The sequence below is a fragment of the Nicotiana sylvestris genome, chromosome 5 (assembly GCF_000393655.2).
Source record: "Nicotiana sylvestris chromosome 5, ASM39365v2, whole genome shotgun sequence".
NCBI lineage: Eukaryota > Viridiplantae > Streptophyta > Magnoliopsida > Solanales > Solanaceae > Nicotiana > Nicotiana sylvestris.
In genome coordinates this window covers 166,274,372-166,298,443 of record NC_091061.1, presented here as the reverse complement: position 1 = coordinate 166,298,443, position 24,072 = coordinate 166,274,372, and the positions used below count along the sequence as shown (strand labels likewise).

The following is a 24,072-nucleotide window of genomic DNA, read 5'->3' as shown; positions in this document are numbered from 1 at the left end:
CATGATGTACAAATAACTATTGTTATTTATTACTGTGCGGTCTTAATATATGTGATGATATTAATTAGATACAAAATTTTAACCTTTTTTTTAAACTTGTGGTTTAAAATAAATATGAATATTTATGTGATTATAATAATTTTATTAATGATAAAATAAAAATAAAATAAAATTATATTAAGTATAAAATAAAGTCATTCTTTTTTTAATAAAATAAAAAGTTTGCCACATAAATGGAATAGCCAAAATATATTACTATAAATTTTTGCCTTTCTCAGCTTTTTTCCGCCATTAATAACTTGTAATTTAACAAGAATAAATAACTCTTCTCTTTGTTCCTATCACTTACGGGTCAAATTAAAAATATCTGACTATTCCTTTTTTTCCCCGTTCAGAATATCTTATTATTCCTAGAAAACTTGTCAAAGGGGCTATTAAATTTACGTCACTATCTCAAATAGTAAACAAATCGTCGTCTCCTTTTAAACTACAAATAGCTTATAGAGTATTAATTAGCTGCTTTCTTAATAACAAAGTCATCCAATTTCTGCTTTTCAACTACTACTCCAAAAATGGCTTTTTTCCAAGTCCATTAACGTACCAACAAAAACCCTAATCCTTCAATTTTTTTCTTCTCTGTATTAAGTATAAGGTTTATAGATAATATTTTCGCAAAATTTGATTGATGGAATCAAGAGGATCGTTGAAATCGTTGGCGCCGGGGTTCAGATTTCACCCGACGGATGAAGAATTGGTTCGTTATTATCTCCGCCGTAAAATAACTGGGAGACCCATTAAATCTGCTCCTATTTCTGATATTGATATTTACAAAGTTGAGCCTTGGGATCTTCCTGGTTAGTGCCTTTAACGTTCCTACCTTTCTTCTAGAACCTTCTATAACTCATATATTGATGTAAAGTTCTTATTTTTCTTTTTATGATCGATTGATTGTCTGTACAGATCTTTTGAAATCATAGTGTATATGGGTTGTTCAGTGGCGGTAAGGATTAAAGGGGTTTACTTTTTTCCCAATTTATTGGTAAATTGCCAAGAATTTATGCAATTCAGGTAATATAAAAGGTAATTGTATAAATGGTAAGCAAATTGCTATAGCAGGTTAAATTATACGGATGATGTAAAAAATTCATTACTTTAGCGGTCTATATATCTTAAATCCTTATTTGTGGGCTTAATGGCTATGCTAGTTAGAAGAGTGGTACCTATTGAACTTATAATAGATGCCTGATTACATAAGTTCATTGTGATGGTTTGTTCTACTTGCTAATTGTAATTTTTCTTTTGTTCAATTTGGGTGATAGAAATATTGGCCATAGTTCAATGATCCCAGGGGTTTGGTTTAGTGTAAGAGCACAACACGTGATGTGCGGGTTGTTGGGCTTGAGTCACGGGTTCGAGACAAAAGCCGGGTATTTAAGTAGAGAAGGATAGAGGGGCGGGCCCATTATCTGCACAATGTCCAACTGTGAGCCACTGGCCGTTGGGGATTTCTCGGCTATTAATGAAAAACTGGCAATCACATGTATGTAAATATTCTGACTGCAGTACCTATTTTATGTGTCGGCATGTATCACTTGTGAATAATTATCATCAAATTATTTTTTTATGTTGCCTCCCTGGAAGTACTAGAACCAGAGCTTTAAGCTTATGTCCATTGATTGATAAAAATTTGTTGACCGCAACTTGGCAGCTTATTCGGGATTGGATTATGATAATATCTGTAGTATGCATTGGTTGAATTGATTGTTAGGTATTTGTGAGTTATATTGTAAGCTTAGTGGAATGTTATGGTGCAATAGGCAAGTCGAGGCTGAAAACAAGAGATTTGGAATGGTACTTCTTTAGCGTTCTTGATAAGAAGTATGGTAATGGAGCAAGGACGAACCGAGCTACAGAAAAAGGCTACTGGAAGACAACTGGAAAGGATAGGGCTGTCCATCGTAATAAGTCTCAGGTTGTGGGGATGAAGAAGACTCTAGTTTATCACAGTGGTCGGGCTCCAAAGGGTCAGAGGACTAATTGGGTGATGCATGAGTACAGACTGATTGATGAGGAGTTAGATAGAGCTGGAATTCCTCAGGTGAGGGTTCTTATTTCTTTTTATTTTTTGAAGTTGTCTGTATATAGTCATACTTGTCATTGGAAAATAGTGGCTTTGTTTTAGTTTTTGTAAAATTTATCAGCATCTCACATTCTTGTCCAGTTGCCCCAATACTGCTTCTGGAGGGAAATAGAGAGATGCTGAAGATAAATAGTCAAATGGACAGAGTGAATGCAAATTCTTCTTTCTACCCGCTTGCCCTTGTTTGTGAGTGCTTGTGGGGTTGTCTCTTTTTTTTCTCTTTCCTTTTTTAGGGGGTGGGGGGATCCTCTTCGTGTAAGACGCTCACCTGTTGTTGTCACCTATTCTAATTTTCTTCTCTTTTTGGCGGAAGGATGCGTTCGTGGTATGCAGAGTCTTCCAGAAGAGTGGTGCAGGGCCGAAAAATGGGGAACAGTATGGGGCACCTTTTATAGAGGAGGAATGGGAGGAGGATGAGTTACAGGTGCTTCCGAAGGATGAGGCTGCTGAGGAATTTGTATTTGATGATGATATTTATTTAGATGGAATTGAACTTGACCAGGTATTCCTCTCTGATATATCTGTTGCTGTTCCCTTTATTTTGTGCATGTGTAGGTTATGTGGAATGCCTTCTCCCCCCCCCCTCTATAAACTGCACAAGTTGTTCTAGCGTGACAAGTTACTTATAGCCTGCTTGGCCAAGCTTCTAAAATCGGCTTATTTTAGAAGTGCTTCTCAAAAAAGTAATTTTGGTGAGAATCTGTTTGTGTTTGGCTAATTAATTTGAAAAGCACTTTTGAGCAGCACTTAGTGTTTAACCAAGCTTTTAAAAAGTGCCTAAGTGTATTTCTCACAAGTGCTTTTCGCCAAAAAGCACTTTGGCCAAAAGAAGCTTGGCCAAACAGGCTATTAGTGTTCGAGAGTATTATAACACATAGATATGCTCTCACTTTGCTATATTTCTATATGTTAGTAATTGCTTGTGTCTTGTCATTAGAAGTAGTCACTCTAAGAAGTTAGCATGCAACTGCAACCAACAGGTCACTTTTACTATAAAAAAGCCAATTTTCTGGACATTTCCAATTCCGTTGTTTCTCTTATTTGACAAGGTGTACAGGCCTTCTTTGAAACTTAAACCTGGTGAAGTTTAGTAGCATTCTACACGAAAGTTTGAGCTAGCATAGTTTTATCTCGCATTGTTCTGCCTTTAAGATTTAAGAGTTAAGGGTCTATTACTCTGGGAATCTGGCTGTCTTTTTTCTTCCTTTTCCCGGAATGGCGATCTGGATACGCGGTCCTGTTGTTACTGACTTGACATGCATCATCTAATAACAAAAGAGCCTAGCCCTGCTGGAATGTGCATTTACTTGCTGCTGAGTTCTGTGGCAAATAGATCAACTTGCTGTTGCTTTTATTGGCTCGTGGCCATGTCTCCATGGGCTGTTGGCATCATCAGAAAATAGAAACTCATCCTTTCTGCAGTGCATGTGTTTGAACGCTAAAGCCTTACTATTGAAGACATTTGTCATTAACTTTAAAAAAATTCATCCTTGTCTTGCTGTTCTGTGGTGTTACCTAAAACCTATCTGTGAAAATTTGGATGTAATAACGACAGTATGAGACCGGGATCATTTTGTTCCTGCTGGTTGAATGTTTATGTGGTTGGGATTCGGACCCTTTTGAAGCTATGGGCAGGCTAGTTGTTTGTTGAAATTTACAGTAGTCAATTGATATTTAAATTTCTAATTTAAAGTGTCTTATAAAAAATAGATATATATATTCCCTTGTTCCTTTCTGCAGTACTGGTGTTTTCATAAGTTATTACACATCAATTTTCCTTTTCCTCTTCCGAGAAGTAATTCCTGCTTCTGTCCGAAGTAAAAACTGGCTTTTTAAGGTAGAGAATTGATGGAGATAAGTTTTAACTGAGTGGGGTGTCTCGTCTCTTTTTCTTGGGTTGGTATCTAATTTTAACATTCAAATCTATTTCAGCGCTTCTAAGAGAAGTTAAGTCATGTATTATAACAGTTAAACCTATTTCAGTGCCTGTAAAACAAAGGTCCTTATGAAGTTGTATATTAGGGTATACCTAAGTTGCTCAGATACGGGTGCGGATCTAGAGGTCGGATCCTTCGAAATGTAAATTCTAAGATTCGGGGATACGGATTCTAGTACAAATACGGGGAAGGGAATCCGGCTAAACATATTTAAAAAAAAATAAAAATATAAAATATCTCTAAATTATGAGAAATTTTGTGGAATACTTTTTTTTTTATTTGCACCGGGTGTTCGAGTCTCTACGAGCCCCGACTAATCCCGAGTGTGCATAGGCTCTCGGCAAGGAGTTGCCCGCAAGTGCACCACGGTTAATTCAGGTTTTACCAAGTCTGATGGCCCTCAGAAATTGTTTGCACCCAGTGGGTTTTGAACTTGAGACCTTGAAAGTCAATTGCTACCAGGCCAACCCCTGAGGGTTTTTTGTGGAATACTTACGTATAGCTTGTAAAGTGTGGATTTCTTTTTTGTTCTCCAGTTGTAGAAAGTAAATGATTTATTTCCTAGATAAGGTATGCTATTTTCTTCAAATTTACCCTAGTTTGGGTTTTGATTTCGGGAATCAAGTTGTATCTCATCTCGAATTTTTTCATCCATCGTGGTCAAAGTACCCGAAATTGTTTGACCAGATCCGGTGCGGCACCTAAACTGCCATATCGGAGCAACTTAGGGGTATACCCTTCTTGTGAGCAGTATGAATGTGTTTTTGGAAAAAACCCGCCTCTGCTTAATGGTTTATTCAATTTAGTTGAGGTGCGTGCAAGCTGACAAAGACACCACCCATATAAAAAATAAATAAATGAATGAATGTGTTTTTTAATTGAAGCAATATCTTTGAGATTTCTGATCACGTGAACATGGTAATTTTCTTACCTCTTGAATCTTTAACGTAGATGTATTTCCAGTTCTATAGGAAGTTGTACGAGGTCTAGAAGTCTCTGATATCATGAAACTTCAAAATAGTTTATCACCATCTGTGAATACAACAGAGAGTTCTGCTCCGTTAATAATATTTGCCAACATGGTGTGCTGTTCTGATGTCTGGTAATGCTTCTCTTGCGTCCAGATTCTTGGAATCGAAACCACTTCGAATCGTGTTCCCTTCCTGTTCATAATATTGCCAAAACTGTGTGCTGTTAATATTGGATTAAGGTTATCTATATGTTCTGATTTCTCTTAATGCTTCTCTTGCACCTAGATTCTTGGAACTGAAACAACTTTGAATAGTGCTCCTCTTCCTTTGGACTATTGTTATGGTGAAAATGGAAGTAGTGAGGAGACAAATAACTCCTCTGATGCACAAAATTGGCTGCAGCAACCTGACGAGCTAAAACCAATTGATCTAGCTGTTCAACAGAATGTTGATGTCGATCCAGTCATGCATGAATATATTGGTGAATCAAGCAAGAATGTGAACTCTGAAGATGTGGATTACTTGCTTCATGAACCAACTGTAAATGCAACTGATGACCTTCAATTTAAGGAAGAAGCTTTCCTCGAAGCTAATGATCTTTCAAATCCCATTGAGGTTGATAGCTCTGGTTTTGACATGCTTGAGGAATACCTTACTTTCTTTGATGCAAATGATGATTTCCAGCATATGGGCTTTGATCCTTCAGTTTTGTTTGGAAATGATGATCAAATTTCTGATCAAGCACTGCTGGCTGAGAAGGTAAACTTTATTTTTGCCAGCTTCGCTCTCTCTTAACTGTTGTAGTAGTGTTCATGCTGAGGCTTACATGTTATTTTTCTATTGTGGCAGAACATCGGCGAGGTAACTCAGCAATTTATTGCACCCAATGAAGGGCTTGGTGAAAATAAGAATGATTTTGCGTCATCCTCTAAACTAGAACCGACTAAATTTGGATCAGGTAATGATGGGACTTTCTATTTTGATTCCTGATTGATACTTTTGGATGCTAATTTGGTCTTTGGAGATTTATTTTGCACCAGTACTAGTTTTTAGTTTTCTGGCTATTGGAGCTTCTGTTTCCCTGATATCATTGCTATTTATTTTTCATTATTGCAGATCGTCAGTATCCATTTATGAAGAAGGCAAGCCAGATGTTGGGCAATATTCATGCTCCTCCAGCATTTGCTTCAGAGTTCCCTACAAAAGACGCAACTCTCCGTCTGAATTCATTATCTCAGTCATCTAGTTCAGTGCAGGTCACTGCTGGTTTTCAAATAAGGGACACGACTGTGGGTAGCAATGGGACGGGATGGCCATTGGGCAAGTATGCGGATTACAACATTATCCTATCTTTTGGCATTTCACGACGTAGTGATGATTCTGCCATGGAGTCATTTTATAGCATTCATCCTGGAAAGACAACTTCGATCATATCAAGGGGCTGGTTCTATTATCTCTTCTTTTCGTTCCTAATGCTTTGTATGAGCTTCAAAATTGGGACAATTATTTGTGCCAGTTAAGGTATGAGCACTTTAGAAAGCTCAACTATGCTGAAGCTCGAGGTTGCTGTTATTTACACAAATTCTCAGTACATTATTACATCTCAACTAAGACTTTATACCATGTCCTATAGGAGTAGTTTCCTTTACTCTTCCTTTTTGCCTTCCTTTTTTGGGTGGTAGGTTATATAAAGTACATTGTTGCAGTGTACTGATTGCTTCAAGTAAACGAGGTTTTGGATCATTTTAAGCTTCCAGCTCTGAAACTTGAACATGTTATTTATGACTGTTTTTGAGATTTTTATTTGGAAGCCTTTCTTGAAACATGTAGGAAATCTGTGCCAGCATGATTGTGTCTTCTGTGTTAAATCCGCGTCGGGATTTTACTTGCTGATGGTTTGTTTATATCATATATGGACATTTTTCTTTCAATCGCGAAATCTCTGATTTGGCGTGTATGAATATGGAGGCAGACGTTGATGAACTAAGTTGAGTAATAGCGATAAACATTCTATGAAGTTGGACTAGATTGAATATTGAAACTTTAGAAAACTATAGTAAAGTAGCTAAGTTCAAAGGAGATGTAGGCAAGCAAGAAGTTCATCCATTTTCGAGACAAGAAATGTGGTTCCGGATCTCTTGCATCATATTTGTTACGGCCTTGGGGTCGAGAGGAGGTAAATGCTCCTAGAATAGACCCATCCCTTCATTGTGAGGGCTTCACCTGCAATCGGGCTTGTAGCTCTCACCTTACCAACAAGCCGAGAGCTGATGGCTATTGGTCACGACTACTATCACAAAGCTCCTGTGAAGATAAATACTATATCACATGGATTAGTAGACTTGTGAACTATGCTAAAGTTACTTCGGTGCTTTGAAAGTAAAAGCAATCGTGCAATTTATCAATAAACAAGAACTTTCTGAGGCAAAGTTTTTAACTTCAAGCAAATAAAATAAGATACATAGAGGAACTTGTGCATAAAAAGATAACTACTCTCAGCAGTAGCCAAATTTCTTGCCTTTAGGAGGGCACTTTTTCAAATTGTCTCATTCATTATTCCCTAGTCATCCAAATCTATTGGACTGCACATCAATAGTATAATAAATTACAAACAACATTGACGTTGGTAAACACTAGTATTATCTTGTCTATGCAAAGCTCTTCATATAATCTGATAATATTCAAAATGTTTTGCTTAGTGGTTTCACATTTCTCCTGGAAGCATTGTATCCCCTGGCAGATCACAGACAGCGATACCCTAAAAGGGGACGAAAAAAGAAAAAAAAAGAAAAAGAAGAAATTAGTTCATTCCGCGATAAAGAAGAAAAACAAAAAATTTCAACGGTATCTTGCAGCTGTTTAATAATACTCACCTCTCCTGTAAGGTGAGCTACACATCTTTTCTCCGCGAGCAACTCATCTTCTGACTGTACAATTTTAATAATATAATTAAAAAAAATATCTCGAGACGCCTCCTATCATGTTTAATTGTGTAATCACCTCATCTAAATGTCTAATTACACAATCACATTATGTCTCAATACTAGATCTCCTTTATGTTAAAAGAGTGTGTACTTCAAAATTCCCAAATAAGAGAAAAGGTTGAATACCTTCTTTATTCGGCTCCAAAGGTAGTCGTCAAAAATTACTTCCTTTACTAGTTCATAGTCACCATCTCCCTGCAATCAGTTAAGTATCTCAGAGCTCAAGATAGTGTGTGCTTAACATTTTGTCTAAATAAAATAGGAAATTACAAAGGAGAAAAAATCTTACTTTTGATCTACAAGGCATGCTGAAAACTATATCCTCTGCTATCCCATAAGGATTTCCACTGGTATACACCTACACATTTGTAGCAATACTATAACAAGAAACTCCCAAATGAAAACATATAACGTGTAATTGGACGAAAACTTGGTCTTTTGCTCAGGTAATGTTATACTGCGCTATACTGGAGATTCACTGTGTGTCACCTACATCATCTGAGTATTTATAGTCACCAAACCCCACAATTTTCTTCTAAGTGTGCGTAAACTGGTCCATAGATAGGTAAAGGCAGTAAGCTAGCTGTTCTATGCCAACTCGGACACCAATTTGTTGGGCTAAGCCAGATCAAAGACACTCTTAACATGGTATGATATAATCTGCTTTGGACTAAGCCCTCACGGTTTTCATCGACTAGTCTCACACTATTAAGTGTACCCCTACACATTGTGTATCTTCTTTTCTTATCAACTTTCAATATTGACTTTTTTCACACACCCAACAGTAACTTATAGTACGACGAAAGTTAATGAACTTACTCCGGTAGAAAACCAATCGCCTTCAGGCGTAGGAGTGACGAGCGACCTTATTGCATCAACAATTGACACAGCAGTTGATGCAGCTGAAGATCTTCCCCATTTCTGAATAAGTACACCACCTCTCTGCCAATTAACTTTAGCATTAGAGACTTTGAATGATTCAGATAAAAGGTGTAAACAACAATATTAAAATTGATACTTTACCTTTTGGACTTTTTCAGTGAACTCTTCCTCTAACCATTTAGTGTCTTTAATCACCTCTTTAACTGGCAATCCATTAATTTTAGCATTTAAAAAATCTGGAACCTGATATCAAAATGAAGTCAGTAAAGCTAATGATATTGAAGAAATTACAAATGAGAATGAAACACAATGACCTGAGTAGTTGAGTGGTTGCCCCATATGGTAACATTAGATACTTTATCATAGAAGACTCCAGCTTTTAGAGCCAGCTGCACAAACCATGAGATTGTCTTACTCTTTGTTCACTAATGGAAAAAAGCACTAAGTTTCCGCTATGCACGGGGTTGGGGGAAGGGCCGGACCACGAGGGTCTATTATACACAACTTTACCCTGCATTTCTGCAGGAGGCTGTTTCCACGACTCGAACTAGTGACCTCCTGGTCACATGACAACAACTTTCCCAGTTACGCCAAGCCTCCCCTTGTTCACTATGGAAAAAGGGCAGCCCGGTGCTCCATCGGACCACAAGGGTCTATTGTACGCAGCCTTACTCTGCATTTCTGCAAGAGGCTGTTTCCACGGCTCAGATCCGTGACCTTCTGGTCACATGGCAACAACTTTACCAATTACGCCAAGGCTCCTCTTCTTGTTCACTATGGAAAGAGGAGTTTAATTTCACGTACCATAACTGGAACTTTACTCACTCTAACAGTCATACGACCTTTTTTTGTCATATTAAAGTAACTGAATTTTTCCCATTATAATAATTAAAGGCACGAAATCTTACTTACTATAACAATAAAGTCATCTTGATGAATACGTCTTATCGTTATAGTTGGTAAATTTTGTAACATTACTGTTAAAGCAGATAAAGTTTATACTTTAAGATGATAGAAAATAGCATTGTGACTCTGCTGTTACTGTGAATAAACTTCAGTGACGATATGTAAAATTACTCTTGGAAAGAAGTAATGCAAATACTTAAAGGTAGCGAGTGAAGGGATACCTGGCATTTGGCTCTATTTTCATCTAACCTAGTCAAAGCATGGAAGTTCTTTGCAGGTATGTTTGGAGCATTTTTCAAACAAATCAATGCACTAGAAAGAGAAAACAGAAAGATATGAGCAATGGAGTAACAGATTCACAGAAAAAAAGCAGAATTGGAATCGAGTGAAATAGTTCATTACTTGGTATTACAAGGGTTCCCAACTACTATCACCTTGACATTACGCGATGCAACATCATTGAGAGCTTTCCCCTGTAACCATTTGACAAACAATGCAAAATATTGATCAAAAGGATTATTATTTCATTTTCTCGGAAATCTTTATAATCTCAGGAGAAGAAGAAGAAGAAGAAACCTGCTCCGCGAAGATTTGACCATTTATATCCAATAAACCAGCTCGTTCCATACCAGGACCTCGAGGCTTTGCTCCGATAAGAAGTGCCCATTCTGCATCCTGGAAAACCTCGTAGGGATCTGTACCGATATTCACTTCCCTAAGCAAAGGATACAAAGAGTCTTCTAGTTCCATAGCAACTCCTGCATATTAAAAGCTGAGTATTAGTAAAGCATAGAGATTTGGAAGTCCACACATGTCCTATAATTGCATAGCAAGGATGAAATGTGATACTCGCTGCGATCTAATTACGTGACACTATTTTCTTATTAGTCCATTTAAAAAAGAACGACACCTTTCTATATATAAAAACGATTTGCTTTTGTAGCCATAAAATATCATGGCAGGTTTACGATCACAAGTTTCAAAAGTCTTTCTTTCTTCTTAAATACTGTGCCGAATCAAACACCACCACATAAATTAGAACATAGGGAGGAAAAATTATGAATGTAAGTGAATAGAAAATGGAGAATAACTGAAAACATACCTTCGAGCGCTTGGATGGAGCGCTCGGACCCCAATAACCTTAATGCAATAGGCTGATCTGGTCCAAAAACCTCACCAGATGCAAGCTGAAAATCAAACACATTATCTACTTTGTTTCCAGGCATGTTACTAATTTAAGAGGAAATTGTGCATAGATTTGGTTTTTTCCAAATTTAAAAAAGTTTAATTGCGTCTTACTTTGAAAAGAAGATGATTAGCAATCATGCCAGCAGCACCAGACACAGAAACAGTTATCATTTTCTTCCACGACTTCGTCTCTTCTTCCTGTTAATAAAATTAAAAAGAAAAACAGAAACAGAGATTATGGGTCACGATTTACCTTTTGAAAAGTCCAAGCAATATACATTTTCAATTAAATGCTCCAAAAATGGCCTCTAAAAGTAGTGCATGTTCGAGGATTCGACACGGATGCAACAACAATTTTAGAGAGTCCGAACAATATAGTTTTCAGTTGGATGCTTATATTTTTTCCGCATGATATGATATTATAATCAAACTTTGTTAAGTTCATTTGTTATCTTATATATTTGGACAATGTATCTTTTACTATAGTAGTGCAGTTTAACTTCTGATAGCAGATTAGTTATCATTTTTACCAGGTTATAGTCAACGTTTATCACAGAAATATACATGTAATTACCAAATAAGTTACCTGATTACATTTTTTACACGAATAAAGCGTAATACTTAAACTCATAATAGGATTTAAATCAAAATGAAGAAATCTAAGAGTAGTTTCAGAGTATGCATGTTAGAACTTACAGCCTTGAGATCATAAGTGAGACAAAAAACTCCATAGCACTCTGGTTTCTTCTTTGGATCATCAGTTTGTACTACTGTTGGCGCTTGAACTTCTCTGCAACACCAATTAAGATGACAAAAATTAAATCATAAAAAAAACACTACCTAAAAAACTAGAATTAGCTACGAACGTCCCCTAAATAGCACGTAGCAAGAGGCCATACAAGATTTGGAAGAACCCACATGGACTTCAAGTAAACTTACAAAAATAACCGAATTCACAATCAAATATTTAAAGATATTTAGTGAACTAAGTTACTGGGTCCCGTGAACCCGTAGGTCAAACTCTGGATCCGCCCCTGCGCATAGCTAATAGATTTTCTTGACAATATGTCACTAATCCGTTAGCAACGGATTTTACTGTTTAGCTACATAATTTGTCCGTGTTAATTTCTGTTTTTTAGTTGTGAAAAAAAAAGAATTGAAAATCAAGAAAGTAACAACATACTTCGACGTTACGGAGCAACAAATTTGAGAATAATGGCTTCTTGGTAGAGGTCTAAGACTGAAGCGGCGCTTCTGGGAAATCTGAGTTGATACATAAGAAAACTGTGATGAGTAAACATTGGTCTTATTTGTAAATGAAGAAGAAGGAATAAACTCTGCTACTGCCATTGTAGCAGAGAGAAAAGAAGAAGTATGTGTTTAATACAAAGACAAGTGAAGTATGAGATTGTTTTCAGGGAATATTGAGAAGGTTTGTGGTTTTGGAGGAAGAAGAGAGGGACAGGGTTTTGGATGAAGTGTTGATTTTGAAATGTAGGTATAAGGCCATAGGATATGACACTTGTCAACTACTATCCTCATCCCTTCACCTTTATGTTGCATCTTGTCATCTACATTTTGACTTTATCACACTTTTATAATTTAAATTTTATGGGTTCGAGAAAATTAAATTAAGTAATTATTTAAGTTATTGAGTTTGAAATTTAATATTTTTTTTTACGTATTTAGTCGATTTTTTTCTTATAAAAAATACATACATATGGTCTGAGTTAAATTTATGTAATTCAGTTGAACACATAGTTAATACTGTACATCCGCCTCTGACCATGCACTTTCCCTTTTGTTATGTTTTTTTTTTAATTCTTCTTTTTGTTGCAAGAAAAACAATGAGATAATTATCTAGTGTTATGGTAAAATTAGATATGATTATTTCTGCAGTAAAAGTTATTACTAATTTATTCTTGTGCTTAAGGTCATAGAAATTAAGGATTGACGTGGGTAGGGAGGTGAGGATTGACGTGGGTAGGGAGGTGAACTCGTACCTTTCTGAATATAAAAGACGGGTATTTAAGTGGGAAACTACCTAATTCAAAGACAATTCCTTAGTTATAAGAAACATATTATAGAAACTAGCCAACTAGGTAACTTTAAGCAAATATAAGTAGAATGTGTGACAAATTCCTGTTTTGCTTAAAATAAAATGGAAACAAATTAAGTGAAGTAGTTTCTTCTCCCCCCCCCCCCCCAAGGGGAAACCTAATATGCATATACAGTTGGCGCTGCAACTCAATTCTTTAGGAGTTGATTTCATCTTTATTGATTTTTCTTATTCTGTTTTTGGAAAGAAAAAAAACTATTTCAGAAAAGGTTAATAAAGTTAAATTGTTAAAAAGCAATTACTGTGCTAATTGTTACTTATGAAATAGTATAGAACATAATAAGAAATAATGACAACAGTAAATTCGAAAGGGTTTTTTTCCAGTTCCACATTAGTCACATATGTTAACCAGAAAATGGATTCATAAACTTGTAGCATTATTTCTTACAAGGATTTTGAAGGAGATCCTAGTTAGGAAGTGCACTGCACAACAGCAAGAGCTGCTCCCTTACAACTTTATACAACATGATACAAATAAAACATAGTATATAAATCTACTTTCTCAACAAATCAAAGAAGAACGAAGTTTGGGAAGATGAGCAAGAATTGGCAGCTCAAATTTCGATGGAGTCCACAACTAGGGCATTAATGTGAGGTTTTAAGACTTTTTCCGGATGAGTGTATCCATCTAGATTGTGTATATATGTAACCTCAACAATACGTGCAAGATTGAGAATACGAGATAAAAACTCTGTAGAGACAGGAGTGGGCCTAAGAAGTCCTTCATTAAGATCCTTCCATGCTGCCTCAGCCATTTCTTGAAATTTAGTCATTGCCTCTTCTGTTGATATGCCATAATCTCTCATGCAGCACTCAATTCCTGTTGCAATTTGTCCCCTAGTTTTCTCAACCTGGAAAGGTAGATAGATTAGGGGTTAGCTTTTATATTGTCGCAATACTTTATTTGTCCAAATTACATATAATTATATAAGTTTGTGAGATACAACTCATACCTCGTATGTGGCTGTGTCATCAATAACTCGGCATATTATCACACTAGCTTCAAGAATTTTAGGATTCTTTGACAACCATTCAAAATCCTGCTCTGTAACAGACTTCATGCCTAAATACGATGTTGTTGCGAGGTAGTAATATGTAGTAGTTGCTAGTGCATTGCTTAGGTATTCAGAAACAGGTGGCTTATATCCTTCAATAAACCATGTTGACTCGACATTATAATTTCTTACTACTTCTTTCATCTGTGAATACAAAATATATATGTTAAGTGTTAGATAATTTTGATTGAATTGTATCAAATTTTTGATCACTAAAAGACATACAGAAGGTAAAACAAAGCGAAAAACAGATTAAGAAAAAAAAATATTTCAATAGTTAAGTTGCTCAAACATACTCTTTCTATTGCATGGCAGACAATATGAGATCTTCCAACACTAGATAATTCCTTTTCATAATCCTTATAAAGATCTAGAATAGCTTTATAACTGATTTTCATGTAATCAGGAAGCCGATCAATTTCGTTTATATCCCACCTGCAGGATGACAAAATTCAGGATGACAAAATTAAGGCGAACTCATGCATTTTGAAAGAGCACAACTATAATGAGTAGAAGTTCGTCTTTGATCTTTTCAAGACGACATTAACTATCAAGGAATATCTGAATAAGTGAATTGATGAAGTTTATACCTTTGTATGGCATCTGTGTATGCCTCAAGTTCTTTAACTGTACCGTAAGCATCAAAGGTATCATCGACAATCGAAATCATTGATATGGTCTTAACGAGCATGACGCGAGCTTGGGAGTATTGAGGCTCAAAATAAACTCCTAATGCCCAAAAGTAACATTCAACTACTCGATCTCTAGCATATGGAAGTGTTGTTACGAAATCCAAATCTTTCCACCACCTACAACATAACAAATTAACATCAGTACTTGAGATATGATCAATCAAAAAGGGTTCATCGTTTTTATATATCGCACCTTGATACTTCAGCCAGTTCTTGTTTGTGTAACATCTGGAGCAAGTTAAAATCCAATTTGGCAAATCGAAGTAACATATTATTTTTTGATTGTTCCTTCTCATAGATTGATGAGATGAAGAATCGGGTCTCGACTCTAGGAACGCCCTTGTGCAAACATTGCTCAAGGGCATGTGTCACTTGCTCTCTAAGTGGAGATTTCAAATGTGGAGCTACAAATTCAAGATGGATAGTGGAGAAAGCAAGTGCGTCTTGTAAGATATCGTCAGCATGAGTCCTTGCATGTGAAGCTTCATACAAGTTCAATAATCCTAAGACATCACTAGCAAGAGACTCTTTGAATTTGCCATTTTCATCTTGGAATTTGCTGAAAATTTCTGGTATTTCAAGAAAGAAAGCTCAAGATTAAATTTCCTTCTTCCTATAAATTGAAAATAATTTTATCAACATTAAGGCATGCTTTATGATGAACTTACCAGGAGAGATGTTGAAACCATGTTGCCTGAGCAATCGAAATTGAAGTGCAGAAGTGCTCAAATCATCGCAGTTTGAGTTTTGGTTGTAAATCTGATCTAAAATCTCATCAATTTCTTTTTCAAAGTGGTAGGAGATGCCAAGACGTTCAATAATGTCAATCAAATTCAATGTATCAGCCAATTTCATTCCAGTTGCTAACAGCATATTCCTCGTTTGTTCCTTCGGTGCTTCAATCTCTTTAGCATACTTTTCCGCAACCTATTTATAATGCATTTAAAAAAATAAAACTGAAGTTAGCAAAATTAATGTTGTTCAATAAATATAAAGAAGAAATTAACCATGCTTGCACGAAGAAAGTATATAATAAGGAAATTAAAATATTACCTGATTATCAATGGAGAATGAAAGGAACTGATCACCCCATAGACTAGGGGAGAAGTCGGCGACGGGGCGAACAATATCTTCTTCATAGTTGCCAACTGCTGCTGCGGCCATTGCTATAGAATTTTTGGTTATTAATTCTCTGGGGAAGAAAGAAAGTCGAGTGATGAGTGAGATGACACAAATGGAAGAGAAGGCATAATTATTTATAATGCCTTTTTATTTCTTCATTTCAGTTGCCTTACTTGACTATATACCAATCATCAGCAGCCTTTTGATTTCTTCATTGGCGTCTCAGTGAATCCAATATAATAGGATTTTGTGTTGTGGGACATCATACCTATGGAAAATAATGTTTACGTAACTACTCTTTATTATAAACGTCAAATATCTAGCCGCCTTTGGTTAAGAGTATCCAACTCCCCTCCATTTCTTAGTCTCTCCATTCTCCAAGTTCCTATTTGGATTGGAGACACTTGTCATGGTTAAAAATTAATTGACGAGATTTAATTGACTAAAATAAAGCCCTAACCATGATTAAAGTATTTAATCCCTTCTAGCTACACATTATCTAAGATTCTTTCTCACTTTCTTGTAGTAGTTTTCTTTATGTGAGTTAGTTTTTTTCTACTTCTACAAAATCTTCTAACACTCTCATTAAAAATGAGAAATATTAGAAGTAAATTCCAACCTTTAAAAATAAAAATTAACGGCACGTAAATGACATTATTCCATTAAAATATAATCAAATATTTATAGCACCAATTATATGCTTCAGTAAAGGTTTCAATGGATTTTCTAGGGATATTATTAGCAGCTAAAATAGAATAAATTCTATTTGTCCCAAAAAGTATGCATGGAATTTGAATTGTATTCAACTTATTATATTTGGACTCCAAAGATTGTTGACCCTAAAAACAGGAGAGTATGTCAACAAAATTTTTACCAACTCCGGGAAATGTCCAATCACCACTCAAGAATTAATTAATTAATTAAACTAACTTATGTACTATTATTGTTTTATCAAAAAGAACAGCCCTATTAAAGTTTATGTCGGTGAAATTACAAGTAATTACAGTTGAAAAATAAAATATCTTCGGCTGAGGCGCGGATATCTCGCTCTCTTTAAGGAGATTCAAGTCCACTGCGGTAGCATCTTCACCGGTCCAGCAGTAATACTCTTGACTTGTCCCCTCCAGGATACAACAGCCCGACAACGTCGTATAACTCGAACAAACTCTGAATAAGTTGTTAAGTCCAAAGCTTCACCAAAATGAACATCTTCCTTCAACAAAAATAATATTCTCTTTTGTAGAGGATTAGTTGGAGACTTAGATTTTCTCCTTCTCTTAACTCTCTTTTTCACCACACCAAGTTCACTTTTTCCATACACACTACCATATTTTTCTATCTACAACACAAGGAAGAAATACCACTATTTCTAGGTGTAAAATCTCTTCCATAAAATAAATAATAAGGTAGTGGATAATAAAATTGTAGAACATAGTTGGTGCTTACAAAGTTTAATTTTTAGTGGGTAATTAGTGGTAGATCATGACATTAGTGGTTTAATGAGTTACAACAAAGTAATGACCACTTTCTTGCCAACTTATAAGCACTACCTCATAAAAAATAATGCAATTTAATATTATAATTTAAATTTAAAATACACTAACACCAACAGTTTAACATAAGAAAAATGTACTTTAAGTTTCTATATAGTTGAGGTTTTTTTGGTAGCCATTTACTCAGTTCAATTATATCAAAAGGTCCTTTCGTCTATCTCGGCAAGCTTTCCATTGTCGCAAATATTTTGATCCTCCTTTCCGTTTCTCCCCATTGCATAATTGACTTCATTAAATTATTTTCTTTTGCAAAATAATGTATCGTTTCAAACCTGGCTAAGCTTTAATTTTTCACAACGATTCACTTCAAACTATCAATGTAGCAACTTAAAGCAAAAAAAAAAAAAAAAAGCCTTAGATTAAAGAGATTTAAGAGATGATGAATAATCATTAGGACTTGGAGTAATTTTTTAAAGTTTGCTAGAAATAGGGATATATTTGATCGGATAGTATAACATATATGTATATTTGGCCAGATAATATAACAGTAAGAATAAATTTGCCGAAAAATATAACAGAAGATGAATATAGATAATATTCAAAAATAACAGGATAAATATGACCCTTTATCCTTCTTATAAACGTCAAATGTCTAGCCGCCTTAGTTAAGTGTACTCCGGAAATTACAAGAGAATTTCCCCGGCATAGTGACAAAAACATTCATATTTTGGATTCACAATAATTGGTACACAATATTTGTTTACATTATTATGGTTCTTTGAGTCAGCTGAATTGTTTTGACATAGAAAAATAATTGGTAAAAATAGTCTGCTTTGACCAGATATTGACAAACAATAGTGGCAGAAAAATACTACTCCATTATATTTGTCTTTACATATCCCTTTTCTGGCCAAAACGAAAGCCTATACAAAAGATCATAACTGAATTTTGAAGTATATCATCGAACCAACTAATCCTCCATTTTTCTCCCAAAATGGAATTCTTCAGCCTTTTGATTTCTTCATTGGCGTCTCAGTAAATCAATATAGTAGGAGTAGTATTTCTTTATGTTTTCTCAAGATAACTGTGTTGTGGGACGTCATATGTCGGAAAATAATGTTTACTAGTAACTACTCTTTCTTATAAGAGGAAAGTGTCAGATTTTACTCTCTACTTTCGAATATATATTGTCTATATTTATCCTTTACTCTTTCTTATACGGTGGTCATCCAATAAGTTATCTTATGTTTTTGAACCAAATTGTGTTTCGAAGGTGCAAAAATCTCATTTTAGCCATTCTCAATTGCATGTGCGGTCCGTATATTTTTTCAGAACATATGTTAAAAACTGCTAAAAATAAGAATTTTGCCTTGAAAATTAATTTGAGTTGACTTTGGTCAACGTTTTGAGTAAACAGAACCAGATCCGTACTTTGACAGTCCCGGTGGGTCCGTATCGTAATTTGGGACCTGGGCGTGTTGATACCCCATTTTTCCTATGTATTTTAAATATGCATAAATACCTTCAAAATAGCATATACCTGCATATATAAGCATGCACAAGGGCTTTATAAATTTTTCTCCATAATTTTAAGGATTTAAATTGATTTATTTCCTTCCCTTTTATTCACAAAAATCCCCAATAATTATTTCCCAAATTATTGTTATGATGATTTATTCATTTAATTTCTATACTTATGCCAAAATATGGTTAATATATTTTTATGCATTTGGTATTTTTTAGGCTAAAATGCCTATAATTGCAATATTAGCCCATTTAATGTATAATTACTTTTTGTATGTGTAAAATTGGTCCCTATATTTTTAAAATAATAAATATATATTTTAAATCATTTTGGTACATAAAATTATTTTTCAGAAGTTGTTTATTACTTATTATAAATTTAATAGGAAAAATTTGCTATTTAAATTATAGCCAGATTTGCATTTCAATTGTAGCCTAAATCAGAGCCAACCCCAGCCCAATTTCATACCCAATTACCCGACCCAGACCCTACGCACATCTACCCGACCCGAAATCCATTAAATCCTGGCCATTGATCTCCAAGATCAACGACCCGTATCACTTCTTACCCTTTTTAATTCCTACAACCCGTAACCCTATCTCATTTCCAAAATTCCGCCGCCTTCAAATCCTCTCATCTCTTCTCTTCTCTCAACCTAACCCTAGCCTCTTTCAACCGCCTCCCTTCTCCGGTCTTCTCCGGTGACCACCCTTCAACCCCAAGCCTCCAATGGCTCATCCTTTGCCATGCTCATCTTCTCTAAGGCCTTCAAGGGCCCTGGGTCACACCGACTTGCATCTAGGGTTTTCCATCTGGTCTGTTCTTGGCTATTTCAGTATAATTCCAAGTGAAATCCTGCTATATTTGTTACGATCTTTGAAGTTCTAAGCAGGTTCTTCCGTTTCTATTTGGGTTTCTTTTGAAACCCTAATTTTCGTTTGCATCTCTTAGATCTGTGCTATTTTTAAACGATTTGAGTCTGTTCCTTCTATGTTTTACACTGTTCTCGAACCGCTTTTGCAAAAATAATTGATTTCAAGTTGTTTTACTTTCTTTTAAAGTTAAGGTTTTTCGGAACTTTTTCTACACTTTGTTTAAATCGATTCTTCATGTTTTAACTTCTATCCTTTGCATATCTTGACTGATTCTATGTTTTTACTCCCTTTTCAACTCGCCTATGTTGAAAATCCTAATTTTTTAGTTCCAATCTTGGGTTTCTGGGTTCTGTTTGATAACGTGTTCAGTAAATCCGTATGTTTCTATGATTCTGTGATGTTTTGTCATATGTTTGCTTGTTATGGTTCTTAATTGTAGTTATCCCTGCCTATTGTGTGATTTCACCTTATTTGGTTCACCAATGTTTCTGATTCTTCACTTCTCCTGCCTGTATCATGCTTAGCTTACTAATTCAGACTATGCTCTACATGAATCCCTAATCTTATATGTGATTCTTGTCCTACTCGACCTCTTAGGGTTCTGATTTTGCCTGCAATGTGCTTGTTCTTATAGAATGGTGCTAAATCAATGCTACCTCTTATTCTTCAATGTCTATTGATACTAGCTTCTCAAATGTAAAATCACTAGGATCAGGTTCTTTTGCTTCTTGAATTCGATTCATCATTGAATCTTTGTGATTGATTTTTCACTGATTCCGCATGTTATTTCTGTTGATTTTTTACCTTGTAGAATGCTTTCTGACCTTATTCTATGGTCAATCATGCTATTAATTGATTTCTTAAGACTTTCCTTGATTGAAAGTGCCGAACCTGGCCTCTATTACCTGTTGTGTACTTGTACTATGCAAAAAATACTTCCTTATTTACCATGTTCAACCTTATATGATTTCCTTCTGTACTTGTCATATGTCTATGACCGTTTGAAGTTAAACTATGACCGTTTGAAGTTAACTCCTCAATTAAAGGGAGTACTTACCTTGATTTCCTGACTGATTGATTTTGAGTTCCTTAATTGCTAATGGACTTTGATTTTTACCTTATTTACTACATGTTTTCAAACTATAAATACTCTAGCCTTTCATTAGCACAACACACGAACTCTTGGTTCAAAAACTATCTCTCACACTTAAACTTTCTGCTCTCTTTTGTGCTATTTGCTACTGCTCTAAGTTAGCCGGCTGCAAGCCAAGGCTAGCCATTGTGTTCTCTTGTTCTCTCACATTGCTTACTATCCTCTTTACTGGTATGTTCTTGTTTCAATTCAAAGTTCTAACAACAATATGATTTTCTTATTGCTTCAGTTCATTTTGTTTCTTGTTTGCTTCTATTTATGGGTTTGTTGTGAAACTTGTAGTTGATGGTTACATTATTGGCATGTTATTATGTCTTCCCCTTCCTTGAGATCAGTATATTCCCCTTTATATGTGTTTCTGAGCATATCTTTCCAGTTATCTCTTCCTTGTGGTGTACTTACCATCATGTGCTCCATGAATCCCCCATATCCCTATAACCCATGTAAGTGATCTTGTCCTTTGTGTCTGGTTTTGTGACTATGCCTGGTTAGCTGTTTCTGAGCATGCCTAGACCTTTGCTTGGTTATGTGCTTGCAATCAAGTGCTCTATGTATCCCAAACCCCTTGACCCCTGTTTGTGACTACTGAACCTACTTTAGGTGCTATGACCCTTGGCTGTGTATGAACCTGTCCTAACAGTGTTGTGTTTGGACTTCTGTTCATCTCTTCAATCTCTTTTCAAATAGTCTCTGTTGCTTTACTACATTACTTTCAAATATACTTCCTTTAAATACAGCTTTTTACTAAAACCTTTCAACTTGTGTCAAGCACTTTCACTCTACTCCTAGTCAATAAGTTTTGCCCCCTCTAGTATGTGTACTACCTTGGGATCCTCTTTAGAATCCTCTGAACTCTGGCATACTGAGGTTGGCCTTTCCACACTGTACTTGTTCAAATTTGGTTACTAAGTCTAGGTGTAAGCACTGCCTGGGATCCTTGAGATCCTTAGGGAACTTTGATGCACCTAGACTTTGACTTTGTCTATGGAATTGAGGCATTTGAGGCCATTGGAGGCTTTGAAAAACCTGGGCCTAATCGGAGGCTCCCTATATAATAACTTCTTGTTTTTTTATTTACTTATGTAATTCATCCATTGGTCTGTAGTAACTTGTAAACAATATTGGGGTATTTATTGAAAAGGATGGGTAGATGCATGTTTTATGGGGTAATTCGGATAGAAATCATGTTCATAGGACTTTACTTTTAAATCTGTTTGCTCTACTAAATAGAAATCATGTTCATAGGACTTTACTTTTTAAATCTGTAGAAATCATGCTCATAGGACTTTACTTTTAAATCTGTTTGCTCTACTTAATAGAAATCATGTTTACAAGGCCTTACATATTGTCATGTTTAGAAACCATGCCTACAGGTTTCAAATAATTTCGTAACAGAAATCATGCTTTCAATGTCTTAAAATTAGATTCACTAATAGATGTCATGCCTATAGGATTTAATCTAGATTCTGTTATAACAAGTGTTTATGTATGTTTCCCTACCTGCAAATCGTTAAAATCAGTAACAAAGTTAGATATCATGCCTATAAGGAACCATATTCGAAATTCTGCCTGTCAATCCAATTTAGTCTAAATAAATCAACTTAGTCCACGTTTAGTCATTTCTGGATTGGTTCAATTAAGTATCCCATACTTCCTAAAACAATTCTTTAAAACTGCCTCAATTTCATTAGATATCATGCCTATAGGTATTATAGAAAATCCGTTTCAAAACCTATTTTGTTTCACTATACAAATGTTCTAATCAATACTCCGCGTATAGGCAAGACTTTAGGGCGTTTTCAAAACTACATTTCCGAAAGTTGTTTCTATTGCTTAATGTTTTCTGATCCTAACAGGCTTTAAAAATCAATAGACAACTGCTAGGGTCACTACTCTTGAGTTTCTAGAAAATAAGTTGCTTGTTTCTACATGTTCACCTAGATATCCTGCCTTAGGACACTGTCTAATAAAAGTCCTTAATTGTGCTTGAGTCGTGCTATTTATGTGCTTGTTTGAGGAGAAAACTTTGAGCCTCTAATTGCTCCTTTTATGTGTTGAAAGTCCTAAGTGTTTTTGATTGTCGCCTTAGAATTTTCGCCTTTAAAACCTTAGGGGTTCGACAATAACCACCTATAGGTAGAGGTCTTAACTCCCTCTAGGACCATTAAGAAGGGACGGGTAGCAGCACACAATAGAAATTGTTGACCAAACACTCGCTTTGCATGACCACTAAGGTGATAGGAAGGGTAGACATGGGATATGATAACTACGTGCTAATGTCATGTGTAGCCCCTAATTGAGGAGTGTTTACCAGACATTGTGTGGGGTGATCCTATAGGCTAACCAACCTAGGACCCCTCATTTACCAAAATTCCCTTTTCATTTAAAACCTTTGTTTTACAACTTGTCCAAATCTTTATCTTATCACTTGAGTTATCCAACGTGCTTTACTTGCAACCTATTTGATTCAATTGTTTACTTGTAATGGACTAATTTATGAATATAAGTTAGGCCGGGACCCAGAGTTGTGGACTAAGAGGGGTGCCTAACACCTTCCCCTCGAGGTTACTTCGAGCCCTTACCCTAATCTCTGGTAATGCAAACCAACCCAAGAGTTAATCGCACTAGGTGCCCAACGCACCGTAATACGTTAGGTGGCGAATCTTCAAATATCCAATTCCCAAAAGGAAATGAGTCATTACACCCCATGGAATGTCGGAACCCGGACTTCCCCGTCAAAAGGGAAAAAAGGGGGCACGATAGCATGACAACTCTGCTAGGGATTTTTTTAGGCTCCTACCATAACGAGCTTATCTTTTACAAAATTAGTCCAAGCATGCTTATCCCGTACCCTTATCCCTTATTTGAATTTAACTGTCTATTTTTCAAGCATTTATGATTTTTGTATTGCCTTGAAACTGACTTGTCTCTTTGTTTTCTCTTTCCTATAACTCTCTTTCAATTATTTAAATGTTGTATTTACTTTTCCTACGTGAAAATACTTGACTACATATTATTAATTGCTGCATA

The 24,072-nt window shown here is 35.6% G+C and overlaps 3 protein-coding genes across 4 annotated transcripts; 1 reads left to right on the top strand and 2 right to left on the bottom strand.

The window, feature by feature from the left end:
• Nucleotides 1-514: 514 nt before the first annotated feature.
• LOC104222456 (NAC domain-containing protein 78-like) lies at nucleotides 515-6,873 on the top strand. 2 transcript variants are annotated; one of them, XM_009773689.2, is made up of 6 exons: nucleotides 515-854; nucleotides 1,818-2,098; nucleotides 2,454-2,642; nucleotides 5,334-5,807; nucleotides 5,898-6,006; nucleotides 6,165-6,873. In XM_009773689.2, exons 1-6 carry the CDS (start codon nucleotides 686-688, stop codon nucleotides 6,566-6,568), a joined length of 1,626 nt encoding a protein of 541 aa, XP_009771991.1. In that variant the 5' UTR covers nucleotides 515-685; the 3' UTR covers nucleotides 6,569-6,873. The 2 variants fall into 2 exon arrangements, with proteins under 2 accessions (XP_009771991.1, XP_009771992.1); XM_009773690.2 differs by lacking the exon at nucleotides 515-854 and adding an exon at nucleotides 1,446-1,540.
• A 555-nt stretch (nucleotides 6,874-7,428) lies between these two features.
• On the bottom strand, nucleotides 7,429-12,476 carry LOC104222455 (malate dehydrogenase [NADP], chloroplastic). Its single transcript, XM_009773688.2, has 14 exons — nucleotides 12,192-12,476; nucleotides 11,705-11,798; nucleotides 11,120-11,206; nucleotides 10,923-11,007; nucleotides 10,397-10,578; nucleotides 10,223-10,293; nucleotides 10,042-10,132; nucleotides 9,229-9,303; nucleotides 9,056-9,157; nucleotides 8,852-8,974; nucleotides 8,322-8,390; nucleotides 8,159-8,227; nucleotides 7,922-7,975; nucleotides 7,429-7,806 (listed from the first exon to the last, which is right to left on the bottom strand). Exons 1-14 carry the CDS (start codon nucleotides 12,356-12,358, stop codon nucleotides 7,753-7,755), a joined length of 1,323 nt encoding a protein of 440 aa, XP_009771990.1. The 5' UTR covers nucleotides 12,359-12,476; the 3' UTR covers nucleotides 7,429-7,752.
• A 991-nt stretch (nucleotides 12,477-13,467) lies between these two features.
• On the bottom strand, nucleotides 13,468-16,114 carry LOC104222454 (5-epi-aristolochene synthase-like). Its single transcript, XM_009773687.2, has 7 exons — nucleotides 15,928-16,114; nucleotides 15,543-15,801; nucleotides 15,068-15,443; nucleotides 14,773-14,991; nucleotides 14,479-14,617; nucleotides 14,081-14,326; nucleotides 13,468-13,978 (listed from the first exon to the last, which is right to left on the bottom strand). The coding sequence occupies exons 1-7, from the start codon at nucleotides 16,036-16,038 to the stop codon at nucleotides 13,682-13,684; spliced, it is 1,647 nt and encodes a 548-aa protein (XP_009771989.1). The 5' UTR covers nucleotides 16,039-16,114; the 3' UTR covers nucleotides 13,468-13,681.
• Between the last annotated feature and the right edge of the window lie 7,958 nt (nucleotides 16,115-24,072).

Coding starts and splice junctions, on each gene's coding strand:
- LOC104222456 (XM_009773689.2), top strand. CDS start 686: ATGGAATCAAGAGGATCGTTGAAATCGTTGGCGCCGGGGTTCAGATTT. Junction 2,099..2,453: donor ATAGAGCTGGAATTCCTCAG/GTGAGGGTTCTT, acceptor TTTTGGCGGAAG/GATGCGTTCGTGGTATGCAG. Junction 2,643..5,333: donor ATGGAATTGAACTTGACCAG/GTATTCCTCTCT, acceptor TCTTGCACCTAG/ATTCTTGGAACTGAAACAAC.
- LOC104222455 (XM_009773688.2), bottom strand. CDS start 12,358: ATGGCAGTAGCAGAGTTTATTCCTTCTTCTTCATTTACAAATAAGACC. Junction 10,133..10,222: donor GGGAACCCTTGTAATACCAA/GTAATGAACTAT, acceptor TTCTCTTTCTAG/TGCATTGATTTGTTTGAAAA. Junction 8,391..8,851: donor GCGATTGGTTTTCTACCGGA/GTAAGTTCATTA, acceptor ACAAATGTGTAG/GTGTATACCAGTGGAAATCC.
- LOC104222454 (XM_009773687.2), bottom strand. CDS start 16,038: ATGGCCGCAGCAGCAGTTGGCAACTATGAAGAAGATATTGTTCGCCCC. Junction 15,444..15,542: donor TGGTTTCAACATCTCTCCTG/GTAAGTTCATCA, acceptor TTGAAATACCAG/AAATTTTCAGCAAATTCCAA. Junction 14,327..14,478: donor TCTGCCATGCAATAGAAAGA/GTATGTTTGAGC, acceptor TTGTATTCACAG/ATGAAAGAAGTAGTAAGAAA.